The sequence below is a fragment of the Branchiostoma belcheri genome, unplaced genomic scaffold, assembly GCF_001625305.1.
Source record: "Branchiostoma belcheri isolate BF01 breed outbred unplaced genomic scaffold, Haploidv18h27 scaffold52, whole genome shotgun sequence".
Lineage (NCBI taxonomy): Eukaryota > Metazoa > Chordata > Leptocardii > Amphioxiformes > Branchiostomatidae > Branchiostoma > Branchiostoma belcheri.
Window position 1 is genome coordinate 232417 of NW_017804154.1, and position 17148 is coordinate 249564.

General features: G+C 38.7%; 1 protein-coding gene and 1 long non-coding RNA gene across 2 annotated transcripts in view; both read left to right on the forward strand.

The window, feature by feature from the left end:
* The window catches only part of LOC109480690 (vasoactive intestinal polypeptide receptor 1-like), a 29616-nt gene extending 24019 nt beyond the window's left edge, over positions 1 to 5597 (forward strand). The window contains exons 9-13 of the mRNA XM_019782922.1: positions 862 to 928; positions 2470 to 2561; positions 3914 to 4052; positions 4510 to 4551; positions 5277 to 5597. Of these exons, the coding sequence (XP_019638481.1) occupies positions 862 to 928; positions 2470 to 2561; positions 3914 to 4052; positions 4510 to 4551; positions 5277 to 5504 (568 nt within the window). The 3' untranslated portion in view covers positions 5505 to 5597. The remainder of the gene's footprint in view (positions 1 to 861; positions 929 to 2469; positions 2562 to 3913; positions 4053 to 4509; positions 4552 to 5276) is intronic.
* Positions 5598 to 9063: 3466 nt separating this feature from the next.
* LOC109480699 lies at positions 9064 to 9779 on the forward strand. Its single transcript, XR_002140849.1, has 3 exons — positions 9064 to 9116; positions 9274 to 9371; positions 9579 to 9779. It is a non-coding gene; the product is annotated as an uncharacterized LOC109480699 (long non-coding RNA).
* Positions 9780 to 17148: the final 7369 nt, after the last annotated feature.

Consider the following 17148-nt stretch of genomic DNA (forward strand, 5'->3'; position numbering starts at 1 on the left):
TCATCTCTGGTCAGGTGCGATAACCACCGAATAAACCACCAAGTGAGCGTATTTATTCGGTGGTTAACCTGACAAGGGATTATCTCATTTAATAGGCCACACCAAGTAAATTTTATGGATGACGTCCGCGCGCGCATTGATTTTGCCCTGTTCCTAGAAAAAACAAACAAGAAATTCCGCTTCCTCTAACTATGACCATATCCAAAGAGTCATGACAGTGCCGCAAATCGTCAGATTGACGTGAAACCCGTAACGCCAAAACAGGACAGGACGACAACTGCTGTTCCACCTGATTTATTGCTGTTATGATGATGAATAAAATATTTCTTGTTTGTTACACTGTGTCACCTCATTCAATTTGTGTCCTAACATTTGTCGTCTCTTAGTATATTTCTAATCTAGGCATCTTGTTTTTTAGGGCCCTTCTTGTTTTTTTCGCCCTCTCGCATTAGATTTAGGGTCTCCAAAGGACGTCATCCATAAAATTTACTTGGTGTGGCCTTATACACACCGAGGATAACGATGGACATTATATCCATATAGTATCCATTAATACGGCAAAATGCTGATATTATTTTGATTGTTTATCACTAGTGTTTTAAATGTTCGTGACAATGGCATTATATTAAATGGCTTGATTTCTTTACGTGGGGCCGGAGCATTTGGGGTTGGGAGTGGTCCGGGGTAAGGTCGAGCGAAGGTCCAAATGTATAGCGGGGGCTTGATCTAGAAAATGGCTACGTACGGGTACTAATGTGCCTGGCGGAAGAGTGTTGAAGCTGCTACTGCAGAGTAGAGTTACTACATTTTACTTTTCTGAAGAGGTCATTATCCTTATCCTGTCGTTTGTGCTTTTGCCAGATGCTGGGAAATCAAACACCTGCAGTACTGGTGGATCTACAGGGGACCCATCCTGGTGTCTGTACTGGTGAGGGGAACTGTTCTAAATACATATACTTTTGTTACTAAAGTACCTTTCTAGACCGATGCACCACCGGGTACTCTATGGGCTTTTTAGCGCTTTTTGATTGGACCCTTTGGACTACTTTTGTTGTGTCCCGAACCGTACGTGAGTGGTGACAGAACGGGACACAGCTGTCACCGCTTCTCAGGTCTAGGAAAGTACCGTATCGTACTTGGGGCGTGATGACATCCGGGCACAGGTCTGGACAGTGATCAGGCTGTTTCCCGTTCTGTACCCGCTCACGGGCACGGTTTGGGACACAACAACTTTGGCACTTTCGGCAACTGCAGGGCTATTTTGCGGCTCGTGCGGCCGGTGGGTCGGTCGATATTAATTGTCACTTTGGGTCAGCCCATATACATGTGGTAACCAAATAATAATAGCACTGGCATCGCCGGGATACGGGACGATTGTAAGTGTGAGTTTAAAGCAACCATTTCAAACCAAGCCGAGCAAGCCCCACGAGTCCCGACCGGAAAGTGAAGAAAAACCACCGGGACAGAGTTCATAATATTGAAATTAAAATTAAAATTAAAATTCAAGATTGATGAACTAAGATGGCGGATGGCTTAACTATAAAGACGTCATGATCATTTGATGACAGTGTTGTCAGTATGTCAGTGTTATTGCTATGAATAGTGTAAGTCTTGGCAGACCGTAATATTCTATCATACAAAGGTTTTGTTAAAATTCTATTGTATACCTATGTTTTACGAGAGAACCTCTGGAGCAAATGTCAGCATATTTCAGGCCATCTCCCTTTTCGTTCCAAAATGTACTGTTTCACATTAACCATTCCTCTTCAACATCAAGTGTTTCGACACAGTGCTTATACTGAAATACTATCGAAACCATCATACAGTACTTTCAGTAAACGGAGTTATCAACCAAAGATTGAGGTGTTCAAAACCAAAGTCATAATAACACATACACAGCTGTGTGTGGTCATGATTCAGTACCAATAGTAGACCATCCTGTGAAAATTCTTGCTGCTTGCGATAAGTAGTTTAGGACTTGCAGATAGGCAGGCCTCAAACACCTTCCCCGCTCCTAAGATGACAAGAGAGCCCAATCGGAATCCGGTTAAGATATAAATGTACAATGATACAATGTAAGATGTACAATGATAAGTAGGCTTTCGGTTTCAAATAGTCTAAACCTTACATGGTTATGGAAGCTCTAGAGAAAATTTTTCTGAACTCTTGTTTGAGTCTAAACCCTGCAATTCTGTATTACTGATGCTGCACCAGCAAACCCCCCTCAGTACCCTGTTTAAAGGAACAAATACAGGTACAGAACTAATAAACGAAAACCCACGTTAAATATTACGAATTTGTTTGAAACATTTAGAATCGTCTGCAAAGTGTACAGCCGTGGAGCTAAACAAGGTAGGTCATTAATGTAATGTAGGATTAAAAATGCTCCTAAAAATAAAGGTAAATTGTCAAAGAAACGGACGTGGTTATTGAAACTGTGCATGTTTAAACTTTTTTTTTGCTTTCCAGGTCAATTTTGTCCTCTTCCTAAACATAGTTCGAATCCTGGCCGTCAAATTGAAACAGGCAAACAGAAGCAGGGAACATTCCACTCAATACAAGTAAGCCAAACAATACAGTGATATCTCTTGATAATTTTATAAGGATAGTAAACCTAATGCTATTTCAACCAACCTAACTCCTTTTTACCTCCATGAAAAATGGAGGTATTGTTTTTGGCGTGTCTGTCTGTATGTGTGTGTGTGTGTGTGTGTGTGTCTGTCTGTCTGTCTGTGTGTTTCCGCAACTTTGTGGTCAGCATAACTTCAGAAAGCCTTTATGGATTGTAATGATATTTGGTATGCTGGTAAGTCTTGGAAAGACAAAGGTCAAGGTCAAAAATGGGCCTCCTGGTGGATGACCTTGGTACTGCTGCAGAACTTCCGGTTTTTGTATCTTTTGTCTTGAACATCCTATGGTCTTGAAGTTTTGGTGACAGATAGCTTTTCCTGTCAGGAATAAGTGATGTGAGTTTAATCTCCCTAGCAGCTTGTTCTGGAACTACAGGGCACTTTCTGGTGAAATGTTTAAAAAGCCAATAAGTCCAGATAGGAACAACATATTTTCATCATTTTTGGTGTGTAGGTAGCTGAGAGAGATGTGCATAATTAAATGCAAATTATGCAAATGAGGAATTTATTTGCATAATTAATAACGAAATTCTATAATTACAGTTTTTTACATTATACTACTTTCATATATGTAATGTATGTACCCTATGGCAGGCGTAACATCAACCGATACTTATTATGCAAATGATGACCTAATTTGCATAATTAATGCGAAAATTCTATGATTTCTTAATGGTGAATGATGGGAATGTCATACTTGGGACATATGTAAGTTAATCAAAGTTAACAGCACGATGCATATATTATGTTAATGCAGAGGTCGTTTGCATAATTAAAGAGGAAATTTACATTTACATATCAAGCCCATATTTCATGGAGGTATGAGATCTTGGGACTCTTAGTTTTTCTGGGGTGTTACGTCTCCCCATGAATTGATAAGGTTGCGTATGTAGATAGGCTGAATGGGCGAAGGTATGAGATCGTTTCACGGCTTCATCCTTCGCCAAATGATGTTAAGCTTTACGACTGATGCCTTATAAATGTTGTAATTGATTATTCAAATAAAATCATCATCAAAAAATTACACCAGTCGATAATATTCTTTCAGCAATGACAAATTTTTCTTAACAAAGAATGCTTATGATTCGATTATTTCCTTAAATAATCTTATTTCTCCTTTTAACCGTTACTTCTGTGTTATTTCTGCAGGTATCTACCCTGTTGTAATTATGTGTTATTTCTCCTTTTAACCGTTACTTCTGTGTTATTTCTGCAGGTATCTACCCTGTTGTAATAATGTGTTATTTCTCCTTTAAACCGTTACTTCTGTGTGATTTCTTCAGGAAGCTGACCCGATCCACACTTGTGTTGATCCCACTCTTCGGTGTCCACTACATCGTCTTTATCGGCCTTCCTGAAGACGTCACGGGACAGGTGAAATATGTCAGCTACTTCTTCGACACTTTCATGAACTCATTCCAGGTGAGTTGAGGACATGTGAAATCTTTCAAGCTCATTATCTGTAACATTTATGAAGTTCAGAGAAGTTAATTTCAAGAAGAAACTATTTATATATTTCCTAAAAAATTACAGTTGAAATAGTTGAAAGAGTTGATGGTGACTATATTTTTACCGCATCTTGAATTTTTTGGCAAAAACAAAATCTGTACTAGTGACAAAATTGAAGTATCTAACATGTATTATTTTACATAAAATGTCTTTACCATGACAAGTAGAAAATGTTGAATTGCAAAGTTAACTTTAGTGCTTGAGCACACAAACTACTGGTTTTATTTAGAGATAAAAGTTCATACAACATACATTAGTCACGCTAAAAGTGAAATTAACAAGTTAATCTATTCGTTTAAAACGAGTGGAAACACAGCTTTTTGCGTGTTTTGGTCTCCTGCATAGGTACTGTTGACATTTGTTTTTTCAGGGGATGATAGTGGCCGTACTATACTGCTTTTTAAATGGAGAGGTGAGTAACATGTTTACTGTCAAAGTGACAAAAACGTTTAAGTCAAAGGCTTTTGAGTCTTATTAATTTGCATTATGTACTGTCTCTTTGGTCGCTTATGTTAATAAAATCATATGGTACCACGTTATGTGACATAATAATTATAGAATAACATAACAGACCAGTTTACTTTTTTTAAAGCAAAGAAAATCTTGTCTGTATATATTGATCAAAAGTAATCTACACAAACTAGATTTTTTTCTCTATTGTACAATAAAGGCCATGATTCCCAGCTGTTCGTTTGTCCCAATTAACTAAAAATAAAATTTCCGTCAGTGGAATAGTATTTTCTCTTATTAAAAAAGATCGATCTATCGATGGTCCTACGTGTCACAGTTATATGTCGCATGTTTAAATAGATATGGAACAATTAGGATTTTCCAAATGCCGTATAAGTTATTCAATTTAGCTTCTTATTTCAGTAATTAGTACTTCCCATGTCAATAATCACAAAAAGCTATTTATCATTATGATCCGTAATTTACTTATCATCTTGGAAAATCGTTTCCTTCATTTTGAAAAACAAACCTTTACATTTTTTTTCAAGAGCCCAAGAGCTATCCATTGTTATAGAATCACGAAAATATCCCCAACTCCACCATTTGTCCACAAAACCTGTCATACACGGCACCGAAGTTATAACCTTCTTGCCATTTCGATTCATAATGCATGTTGATTTTGACTAGGTTCAGTCGGAGCTGAAGAGAAGGTGGGGTCTGTGGCGGGAAAGTCGAGAACTGGGCTGGGAACGACAGAGCGGACTGCCAACCACCACTCTTTCATTGGTCAGTCGGGGATCACGTGACAGCCCCGGAAACTCGCCCCCTCGTTCCCCCCGGATATCCCGGGTGCTGCCGGACTCGCCGGTACTGCTACACTACAGAGAGTACCGCGTGGGAGATACCACTTTGTGAGAAGTACACGAGACTGGATTAAAGAGTAACTCACCATTCACCAATTTCACACTTCCCACAATGCCTAGTAACGGTCACGGATATGACGTAAGACCACCCCCTCCCCCTTCCTCGATGTAATAATATTGTTTTGAATTATTTCTCTAGTAAAAAGCTCATGCCATAATTGAATTTTTGTTGGAATTAGAGAAAATGACGTACCTTCTATCGTTCTACCTTCTACCGAAGACTCTCCTACTCGCACGGTCGCATTACGTATATTAGAACGACAGAAGGTACGTAATTTTCTCTAATTCCAACAGAAATGCAATTATGGCATGCGCTTCATACTAGAGAAATAATTCAAAACAATAGTTGACCAGTTTGTCGATGGAACTTGTTGGAAATATTACATCGAGGAAGGGGGAGGGGGGTGGTCTTACGTCATGTCCGTGACCGTGGGAAGTGTGAATAGCTCATCCTCATCACTGTGAACACTTGATCGACTTGTGACATCACCATCATTACGGTCTGGTAGCCAGTCGCCACATTTCCACTTCCTAAAGCATTCGCGTGATTTACTAGCATGTGGATATGGTCGGAGGTGCACAGTCCAGGGTTTTGAGTGATGTGGTCTTAATTGCCATTTGTAATTGCCATATAAAGAGACTGTGTTTAGAGGTAGTTGGAATCTTTATATGGTGGAGAGTAAATGTGTTCAACACAGAATTACTGATGTCAAAAAACTTTCTGTAGATTCCTTAGGAACGCCGCCATGTAAGCCATGCATTTATACGATAGACCCAATGTAAGGAAAAAAAGTCACCATTCAGACAATGAGAAAGGCACGTGAGAACGAATGACGCAGTCATCAGGGTCATGAGCAGGAGGCTACATCATTACTTCAACAATATCTACTCCAGGAGTCCATTTTAAATATTGCCTGAAGAAGGCAAATATGTATGAAATAAAGACTGAACTTTAACTTCCAACACTAGATATAGAATTAGGACCTACCCCAAATTTTCGGTTGACTCCATCAACCTTGTTCACGGAATGGACCTGTCTACTCTTGGAACGTGACGTCAGAGACACGTGACCGTAGTAGCGGGTCATACGTGCCTGAGTCTCCGGGACATTCAGTATCTCTAGAAGGGGTTAAGAGGAGTTAAGGAGGCAGTCTACATAAGAGCTCACAGACCTACCCTGAACAGAGACGGAGGGAGACACAAGTTATCTGGCACGTATGACCCGCTACTACGGTCACGTGTCTCTGACGTCACGTTCCAAGATTAGACGGGTCCATTCCGTGAACAAGGTTGATGGAGTCAACCCAAAATTTGGGGTAAGTCCCAATTCTATATCTAGTGTTAGAAGTTAAAGTTCAGTCTTTATTTCATAATGATTTGTACCAACACAGATGAACTTTCATGCTAAGGCAAATATGTGATAACAATATAATGGTTCTGCAAAGACAAAGTGTTGTATGTGCGCGTGTTGTCGGGAGTTATGCCGGCAGGCGGTCTTGTACAACGGTGGACTGTAATGTGTTATTACGGAATTTTTGAACAGCTGGGTGGCCTATTCAATTTTGACAAATTGATTTTCAATGGAGCCCCCAAAAATAAACATCTGACAAATTAATTGTAACACAAGTAACAACAGAAGTATCATATCTACACATGTATGTTACATTCAGTGGTGAGAGTTGTGAGATATTTCCTGCTATCGTGTTGAAGTAATTAGTCCTTCTGTATGCAAATGTGTTGTCCAGCTATGGTTTGGGAAAAATGTAGGTTTGTAAAGTTCTGAAGCGTCTGGTGTTGTAGTTGTGAGAAAAGGTGGATGATAGGTCTATATGTCGGTTATAGCCCGTTAATAAAGTTGACAAACCATAATGCACATGTGACCCTGCTCCGATCTGTGAGGTGATGCCAGTTGTGTTTACGCCAAAATATCGAGGACACTGCTGGCCAGCTGTTACCATTGTAGTACGCACTACTCTTGCGGCTAATTATCTTCACCAAGAAGGTTATGTTTTCGTTGGCGCGTGTGCGTGTGTGTGTATGTATGTGTGTGTGTGTGTGTGTGTGTGTGTGTGTGTGTGTGTGTGTGTGTGTGTGTGTGTGTGTGTGTGTGTGTGTGTGTGTGTGTGTGTCTCAACACGATAACTCAAGAAGGCTAAGATGGATTGTCTTTATATTTAGTAGGTGGGTAGGTCTTGATGAGACCTGGAACTGATTAGATTTTGGACCCCCTGGCAGCTTGTTATGGTACTGCACCTGAACTTCTGGTTTTGATATCTCGTGATCTAGACATGGATAGGTCATGGTAGCTCTTTGGCTGGGGAAGAAGTGACATGGGTTTGGACCACCTAGCGACTTGTTCGGGAACTGCAGAAGCATTCGTTAAAAAATATTCGAAGGAGGATAACTAAAAAAACCGATTGACGGATCATCATGATTTTTGGTATGTGGGTACCTTAAAGAATGCTTGACATATGAAAATGATAGTTAGGCCACACTGATTTAATTTTATGGATGACATCCGCGCGCGCATTGATTTTCGCTTGTTCTCCAAAAAAAAAAAAAAAATCATGTCTTTTGAGGCTTCACGAAACTCCGGAACTCGCCTGGAACTCTTATCTTTGTTGTTGTACTCGGTACAGACTGCCGACTCATGAATGCCGCAAAAGGGCGGCTTATCGTAAAACTTCTTTTGTACTACCGCAAAACGTAAATTTTGTCGTAAATGAACCCTTTGCACATGCGTACTAGCTACACTAACAATGTAGAGCGCGAAGTTTGCAAGAGATGGCGGGGCAGCGTCGTCCTCAAAGTACGTCAAACTGGAGGCGTTGTTGTCGACTGGTATGCCATCGACATTGGCGAGGGGGATGTAACGTTTGCCCAGCTTTACGAGCGACTCGTGGCAGCCAGCGAGTATCGCCCGGACAGACGTCCTTTCCAGAGCGGCCACCACACGTTTCTATTGCAACGATGAGAGAAATGGGAGCTGTGTTGAGGTGGCCTTTAAAGTGGGTCAGGCCACTTCTCAGTGCAGTTCGGCTGTTTTGTCCGTATTGTTGTTGACAAAACTGCAACAACTAAAGCCAAAGATTGTCAGCAGAAGTCAGCTTTTGAGGTAAGAATAGTTCAGTTATTTTTTTGTTTGTTTTGTTTTTCTGATTTCGATCCAGTATCCGTTGCAAAATTTATGGGGAGGGGCGCGTACACGTGTTATGATACAGACAAAATAAAGTTGTCAATGATTTACAGTAGTTTTATGTAGATTATGATGTTGTAGTCATATGGCAAATTTCCAACAAGATGCATTTCTTCATGCAAGTTTTTTTGTTAATTTTCTGTTGGGTGTTTTTTTTAATAGTGAGCTCTTGCAAAAATTATTTCACAAAATTTCCTATTTGAAAAATGATTTTTATTTCTCTGTTTCTACATCCGTTTTGTGCAGGGCTCTTTTATGTAGTGCACCAGTGTATTTGTACTCTGCGCGAGTCAAGTCTAGGGCACTGGCCATTCTGCCACTGGTATGCTGGCAGTGTGGGGAAACAGACACGTTTCCCATCCCTCCAGAGAAACTGCAGTGTTTCAGAGCATTCATCCAGTGTGCCAGGTGGGTTAAATATTATTGTGTACCTCATGTTTTAATTGTACATTCATTCTCACCCGCATTAGTAATGTTGTAATTTTTACAATACACTTACAATTTTATTTGGAAACATACATTCCAAGAGTAAATCGATTTTGCATACCATGTCATTTTTCTGTAGGTTTGCAAAGCCACTCGTGTTGAAGAGCGTACAAGAGTAAAGAGAAAGCTGGAGAGGAAGGGATCTAGAGAGGAAGAAGATGGACCACTAACTTTCAGGTGGGTACTGTTTCTGCTCTACCTTTTACATTTTGCCCAAAATATTGATCTCAAACTTTTATCTGAAATAAAATCCACATCTATTCAATCCCCTTGTTGTATGCACTTCTACAGGGTATTAAGTATAAACTATATACTGTATATATAATTCATGTATATATCTACCTACAATGTAGGTCAAGCAATACGTTTTACATTTTTCTGTAGGGAGAGAAAACTGCGAAGGAGGAAGCTGCGAAGGAGGAAGCTGTGAAGGAGGATGAGACCTGAATAAGACTAACTACATCTACCTCCTGCAAATAAAGACTTGTTTGTTTGATGCAGTCACTGTGTCCTGTGATTCAATCCGCAATATCGGCTTTGTATTCCTGTGGTTAAGCAGCATTTTTTTTTTTGCTGAATTTTTTTTTTCGCCCTCTCGCATTAGTTTTGTGGTCCCCAGAGGATGTCATCCATAAAATTAAATCAGTGTGGCCTTATGCAAATCAGCAGCTAATTAGCATAATTGATGAGGAAATTCTATAAATCTGCTACCTTCCATGATATGATTATTCAAACGTGTGGCATGTTTAATTGTGAAGAAGAACATTGGCAGGTAGTGTTTATGCAAATGAATGCCTAATTTGCATGATTAATGCGAATCATCAAAATTCGTGAAGGCCTAAGGGTAACATCATTTGGCGAAGGTATGAGATCGTGGAACACTAGTTCGAGTTATATCAACAAGCTGAAGATATGTTTTACAATCCGTGTGCTCTCGAGACGTGAAATGTTTATTTCTTACTAGACCCAGCTGATCCAGAGGTGTGTTGACATATCTCACTTTATCTGCCATGTTGAAATACAAAAAAATTCCATGTTACGTTTTTACCGTCTGGAACAAACTATGTTCTTCATAACTAAAAGATGTAGGCGAGAGGGTAGTACTTTATCATTGTTATGGTGACGTAGAGGCCTAGTCAGGCATGGATACGAACTACGCATGGTACGTACTCTTTCAAATCCCTCTTTTACAGTCAAATCAAGTTCTTCAATTGAGCCATCTGAAGTATCTTTCTGGTAAAAGCTTATTTACTGATACAAGGTTATCATGTATTTCCACTGCTCACGAAGAGGTGAAATTGGATATCTCCAAGGCTCACGGCTACGATGATATCTATCTCAAAGCCATACACTATTTGATCTACAAAAAATAGCGCATGTTTTCAACTCTTCTCTATCAAATGGTATATTTTCTATGATATGGAAGAAGCAATGTAATCACTACTCATAGGAAACTCATGTGGATACTACTGGACAAATTACGGAGATAATATCCGGACGTTTCGAGTCATATTCACCACTCTTCTTTAGCGTCACTAATGAACTAACAGTCCTTCCGGGAATTATATTCGTAATGTATCCAGTAGTAGAGCCTGCATTTCCTCTGAGTATTGTTTGCCTGGATGTCTAACCTTCATGAACGTAGCAATGTAATTACTTTTTATATAAAAAAGGTGAACCTCGTGACAAATGTGATTATCTTTTTTTTCGCCTAGTTTGTTGAAGGTCTTGGAAAATAGTATGTTAAATCTATATATTAATCACTTATTTTCTATATATTCTCTTCAGTCCGGTTTTGTACATGGTGCCAGCTAGTTTATATAAATGAAGTTCCGTGTTTTTGTAATTTTCCAAGGACTTCAACAAAGTATGACACCTTGGTGTTATTTCTTTCAAACTGAAACAAAATAGAATGAAATGTCTTCTGTTAAAATGGATATATACGAGTTACTAGTATCTATATGAAAGAGTTCAAAGGCTAGTTATTGAGGGTCAGGCTTTAACCTTGGGCTAGATTGGCACAGAAGTCTGCCAAGGTTCTGTGTTAGGACCATCAGTGTTTACTATTCATACCAATGCCATTGTTAATGATTTGACGTGAACACTCTTTCTGTTTGCTGACAACATCTCTTTACTTCAAATATTTGTCTAGTACATTTATCTATTTTTCAAATTGTGACATGGCCCTAAAATGGTTGATTGAATTGAATCCCTCAATAAATTTTAAAAACATATTTGTTGGAATTTGAAAAATGATATGTCTCAATAAAATTTCAAAACAGGTTAGTATACCATGAGACTTGAAATTTAAACAACCTCGTCATGTTTTAGGGATTATTATACGCTTTTCCTTATATAGATTCGCAGGTAAAGTCTAGCATGGCTGTGCTACTGAAGACTCTGATCGAGCGAATACCAGTGTTCCTTTGCTGTTTCAGGAGACGTAAACGGTTTCTCTTACACTCCTGTATGTTAAGAATTGGGTTGTTAATATCTCTCTAGCAGACGTAGTCGTCCATTGTCGTATCAAATTGTACAAAAGACTAACACGGAAGAACCTCACAAGTCTGACCACCGCCGTTTCAGAAGCCACCCCCTATAACTTGAGAGGTAAGGTCTAGTACATATGTTACGAATCTACAATGGTCTAGCTAGTTCCTGGTCGTGAAGTACAACAGATGCAGTCTACGGAGCTAACCGCAATGTGTGTTACTTACCTGGGATCCTGGTCTCGACTGATTTGAAACTAACGGGCTAACTACTAGCTGCTCTCTCCAGCTGCTACTGTTGGCTAATGCTAATGAACATAAAAATGAGATAAGGGTCTAAACTGTCTACTCAGCGTACGTCATATGTCATATCGGCTGGATACAATACGTCACTGGTCCTGCCTGTTGCAGTAGCAGTAGTAGAAGCTTTTGTCTATAATATATAATATAATATAATATAATATAATATAATATAATAATATAATATAATATAATATAATATAATATAATATAATATAATATAATATAATATAATATAATATAATATAATATAATATAATATAATATAATATAATATAATATAATATAATATAATATAATATAATATAATATAATATAATATAATATTATATCACATGTCTGCACTGCCAAATGATAAATGGAATCAATTTTGGTGTTATTTCCTTTTTGAAGGGAGTCACTGACTAATTCTCCGCTCTGGTGCAGCTGGTTTACTTGTTAGAATTCTTCTTCGCGTAACGTGACAATGAATTACAATTTCTCTACTAAATATGCTGTATCTGGCATTATGGGAAGTGTGAAATTGATGAATAAAAGGGGGGAGTTACAATGTAGGTATTTCACCAATCTACGTTAATGCCAACTTTCAGATCGTTTGAATGATGATGGCGGAAAAATGAGAAGAAGAAACGTCAGGAAAACTACATATTTCACTCCAATGCCCGTAGTACAAATATCAAATAGTATATTTCTGCACCAGCTCTTGTTCTTACATAATATAATGTAAGAAAATGTACACAATAAAATGCAAATCGGGCATTTGCAAAATTTGTGAGAAAGCCATTTTTTTAGTATATTTGGGTGGCAGGGAACTTTTGGCGTCAGGACAAAGGTTTTATCCCTACAGCTGTTACTTTTGGAACGGCAATTTTTTAATATTTCAAAGAATGAGACATTAAATGCATGTAATGCCTAATGATAAGGATGTTCTACAGTTCTATTGTTTTTTGTAATGCGACTTCGATTCATGTAACGTTACACATTGTAATTCATTGCGGGTGGAACAAAATCAGATGCCAATTATGCAGGTAAGAGCCCATTTTGAAAACTTATTGGTAGCAAATTTTTGCTTGTATATTGTGTAAGTTAGCATAGTGCCGCCATCCATAGATTATGTAAATGTGGACGTCATTTGCATAAATCTGCAACAGCTCTAAATATTTCATGTTTGACAAACGAAGTTATTTCTAGTTTCCGACTACTTCCGTGTTGCGCACAGACCAGTTTGACCCTGAGTTTTCACATATCTCGAACTAAGGCAGTTCCTGATGTGGTTAACATGATGATTACATGATTATAAATCTCATATTTAGATATCACCATGTCAATGAAGAAGTGTTAATTCATAACACGTTTTAAAACACCGCCATTATGTCTCGGTCATGCGTTGTATTTGGCACTGACCCGATGACAGCCATGCATAAAAATACTTGTACTTGTACAAGGAAAACACCACGTTACGGAAAACCAAACATACACTACTAAACCATAGAATTGAAAACCAACCTGTAGTTACGTTGGCAGATATTGATTATGTAAATGAAGACCTAATTTGCATAATCGTTTTGAAATTGCTACAATTTTATAGTGGTAACTGCTGGGAATTTAATACTTGCCATAATTGGAAGTTCAGTGAACGTGAACATCACTAAACATACTTTATTCAAATCAGGACCTCATCTGCATAATTTATGCTAGGATAAGCTAGAATAGCTTTATTTAAGATAATCCTGTCATTGGGTGGAGAATATGATCAACTGATATAATATCTGCAAATAATTGCAAGAGTTTTGCTAATGAGCAGGATTGTAAATCAAAGCCATTTACAGAGGGTCATCACCATGCATTGAAGATACAAAAGCGCGAAACATGTCATGGAAGCATGAGATCGCCGAACTCTAGTTTTATTTCATACTGATGGCGCTAAAAAGAGAGTCACTTCGTAGCGGCGGCTCGTGGCCATACTGCCCGTATTGACGTACAGCGTGAGGGCGCGGAACTCAAATTGCTACTCACGTTTGATAACAGTTGTTTAAAGGAAGTTGGCAATACTTGGAGAAACGAAAATCACGAGAAAACGGTCAAAATCTATGCCTTTGTCACTCATTAGTAGATACAATCAACCACAGTAAAACCTGATACAATAGAGGAAACTTACACATTACCTAACTCTACAATTATGGAAACTCACACATTACCGAACTCTACTGTTGGGGAAACTCACACACAATACCAAACTGTATAGTTACCTTCGCCAAGAAGGTTTCGTAGGCGTTCGTGTGTCTGTGTGTGTGTGAACACGATAACTCAAGAAGGCTAAGATGGATTGTCGATATTTGGTATGTGGATAGGTCTTTATGAGACCTGGAAATGATTAGATTTTGGACCACCTAGCGGCTTGTTATGGCATTGCAACTGAACTTCCGGTTTGATATCTCATGATCTAGACATGCTAGGGTGACAAAATTTAAATGGTAGGAAGCTTGTAGTGGAGTTTGGCCCCCTAGCGTTTTTCTCTGGAACAACAAGGCTATCTGTTTGAAAGTATTCAAAAGAGGATAACTGAAGAACCGGTTGACAGATCGTCGTGATTTTTGGTGTGTAGGTACCTTTCGTGATGCTTGACATAATTATTTGACAAATATAGTCATTTGACAAATATGGATATAATTTTCATAATTTATGGGGAAATTCTTTAAATCAGCTGCATTCCATGATAGGCCTATTGAAGCTTGTGACATTGGTAATTTAGAACTAGAGAAACACAGGCAGATATTGATTATGTAAATAAGACTTAATTTGCATTATTAATGAGAAAAGTTTATAGTTTGTAATGATAGCTGCCTGGAATTTTATTCTTGTAGTAGTTGAAAGTTCAGTGAAAGTGAACATCCTTAGACATAATGTATTCAAATCAGGACCTTATTTGCATAATTTATGAAGAATTGCTAAAATTGCATTGTCTGTTAATATAAGACTGTCTTTTGGTTGAGAATATGATAGATTTATATTATTCATGAAAATGCAGATCCTATTTGCACAATCAGGGGGAATACAAATGGTCAGTCATAAAGATTAACGTCATTTGGCGAAGGTATGACATTGGGGAAATCTAGTTATTGTCTTCGCCAGAAAGTCTATGTTTTTGTTTAACCGTGCTGAGTATCAGTATGTAAGTCGACGATATAACTCGATTATTTGTCGGTAGATTTTTTTCATTTTTGGCGTGTGGGTAGATATTTTGAAAATATACTTTAAGTTAAAATGGTCTACTTGGCGTTTCCCAATCTAACCGCAGCTGGCTTTTTGTGCACTTGTCGGTTGTATGTATGCAGCCTAAGTCGAAAATCTGTGAATGGATCTTGATGGTATTCACTTCAAGGTCAATAATTGTTACCCTATGATGTTCGTACGTTGCTGCAGAAAGTTTTGTATGTTTGCTTGCTTGCTTGGATGTGTAATGAACGTAAGTTTTTGAGCGCGCGGCGTTTCAGAACGCTACCCGCCCGACCTGACATGGACTGCGCCAGCCTACCGGCGGTTCAATCGCAACGTACAGACGGGGCCACTTCAACGGCATTATAGGGGTGTTTTTGAAATATGCATTTACCTCATGATGAAAACTGCTACGATGAAACGAAAAAAACGTGTACCACCACGGACATAATGGCACACCACATGCCTAATTTGCCCGTTTTCTGTGTGCGGAAACACACTCTACAGACGGTCCGAGGCCGACCCTGGAGCGAGTCTCCTCCAAAATACGTACAGTCTTGAAGCGCCTCTCAGCGGTGTGGGTCATTATTGTCTTCGCCAGAAGGTCTATGTTTTTGCTTTAACCGTGCTGTGTGTCCGTATGTAAGTCGACGTTATAAATCGATTATTTGTCGGTGGATTTTTGCTTATACTCCAGGTTTCTAAAAAAGACAGCTGCAAATCACTTAACATCTGCTTGGAACAAAGACAAGGAAGACAACAACTCCTTTAAAATAAGGGGGGATGGGCACGAATATATTGTATAACCTATGGCAACTGCTACGATATTGAAAACAAAACGGGCATCATTTAGAGAGTGCTAGCAAATAAAGAATGAGTTACAGCTACAAACTTATGAACAAAATACAATGTAACAAACTCGGCCGCTGCTATACACTCAAACTGAAACATCTGCTTGGAGAACAGGTATCAGCGCGCCCGCTAAACACCGGCAGCAGTGATCGGAATTACCAGACTAACCACACAAACGCTAGCTGTCGGGACTGTTCCACAACTCAAAAATAGGAGTGTATCCTGATGAAATATTGTACTTTACCTGTAAAACTGCTACGGTGTAAGAAAAAGTTAAGTTCTGCTGCCGGGAATGATTATCGCCTCAACTCTGGATTCAGTGCTGGATGTCTGTAGGATATATTTGTCTGACCAGGTGTGCAGTTGTGTGGATGAGGCTGTATGCTATATAAGAGGCGTGCTGGACTTACAGATTTACCCAATTTCTAAATCCTAATGAATTATAGATATAGATTATTTTACATATTTTGTAACTGTACCATATATCATACTTAAGAAAAGAACTGAGATGTGAAAATACCCTGCTACAGAAAACACCAGGGGATTTAGTTGGTCAACGTCGATTTGCGGAATACAGGAGTCGAACGTTGAAATGCGTGTTGTCGGACTGGAAAAACAAAAATGCAGTGTATTCCGAATTATCCTCGACCATAGCCATCCCCCAACCAATGTTCCCTACAACATATGTTCAGTTTTTACTGACAGAAAATCAAAGACTTCAAGTTACTTTTGATGTTCTTGTATTTTAATTGCAGTTCAGTGTACCGTTAACGTGTTACATAGAAGTGAGGACACATGTGAATCATCAAAGTAAAAGAAGCTGTATTTACTTTTCGAGTACACTTAAGGTAACGTTTTTGAGAGCTAATCTTTTATATTTCTCTGAACCCTTCTTACGTTAAATGTTATAACTTCTTCCTTTTGGAACTAAATGAGCTGAAATGTACGTTTTGGGCACATCACTTTAAAATAGTATGATTTGAGACTTTTAGCTGTTTTTAAACCCAAATGAAGTGTGAACAGTGTAACCTTGTTTAGTGTGGAGAGAAAAAAGCCACTTCGTATGCAGCATAGCTAAAAGCGAAGGGCGGACTGGA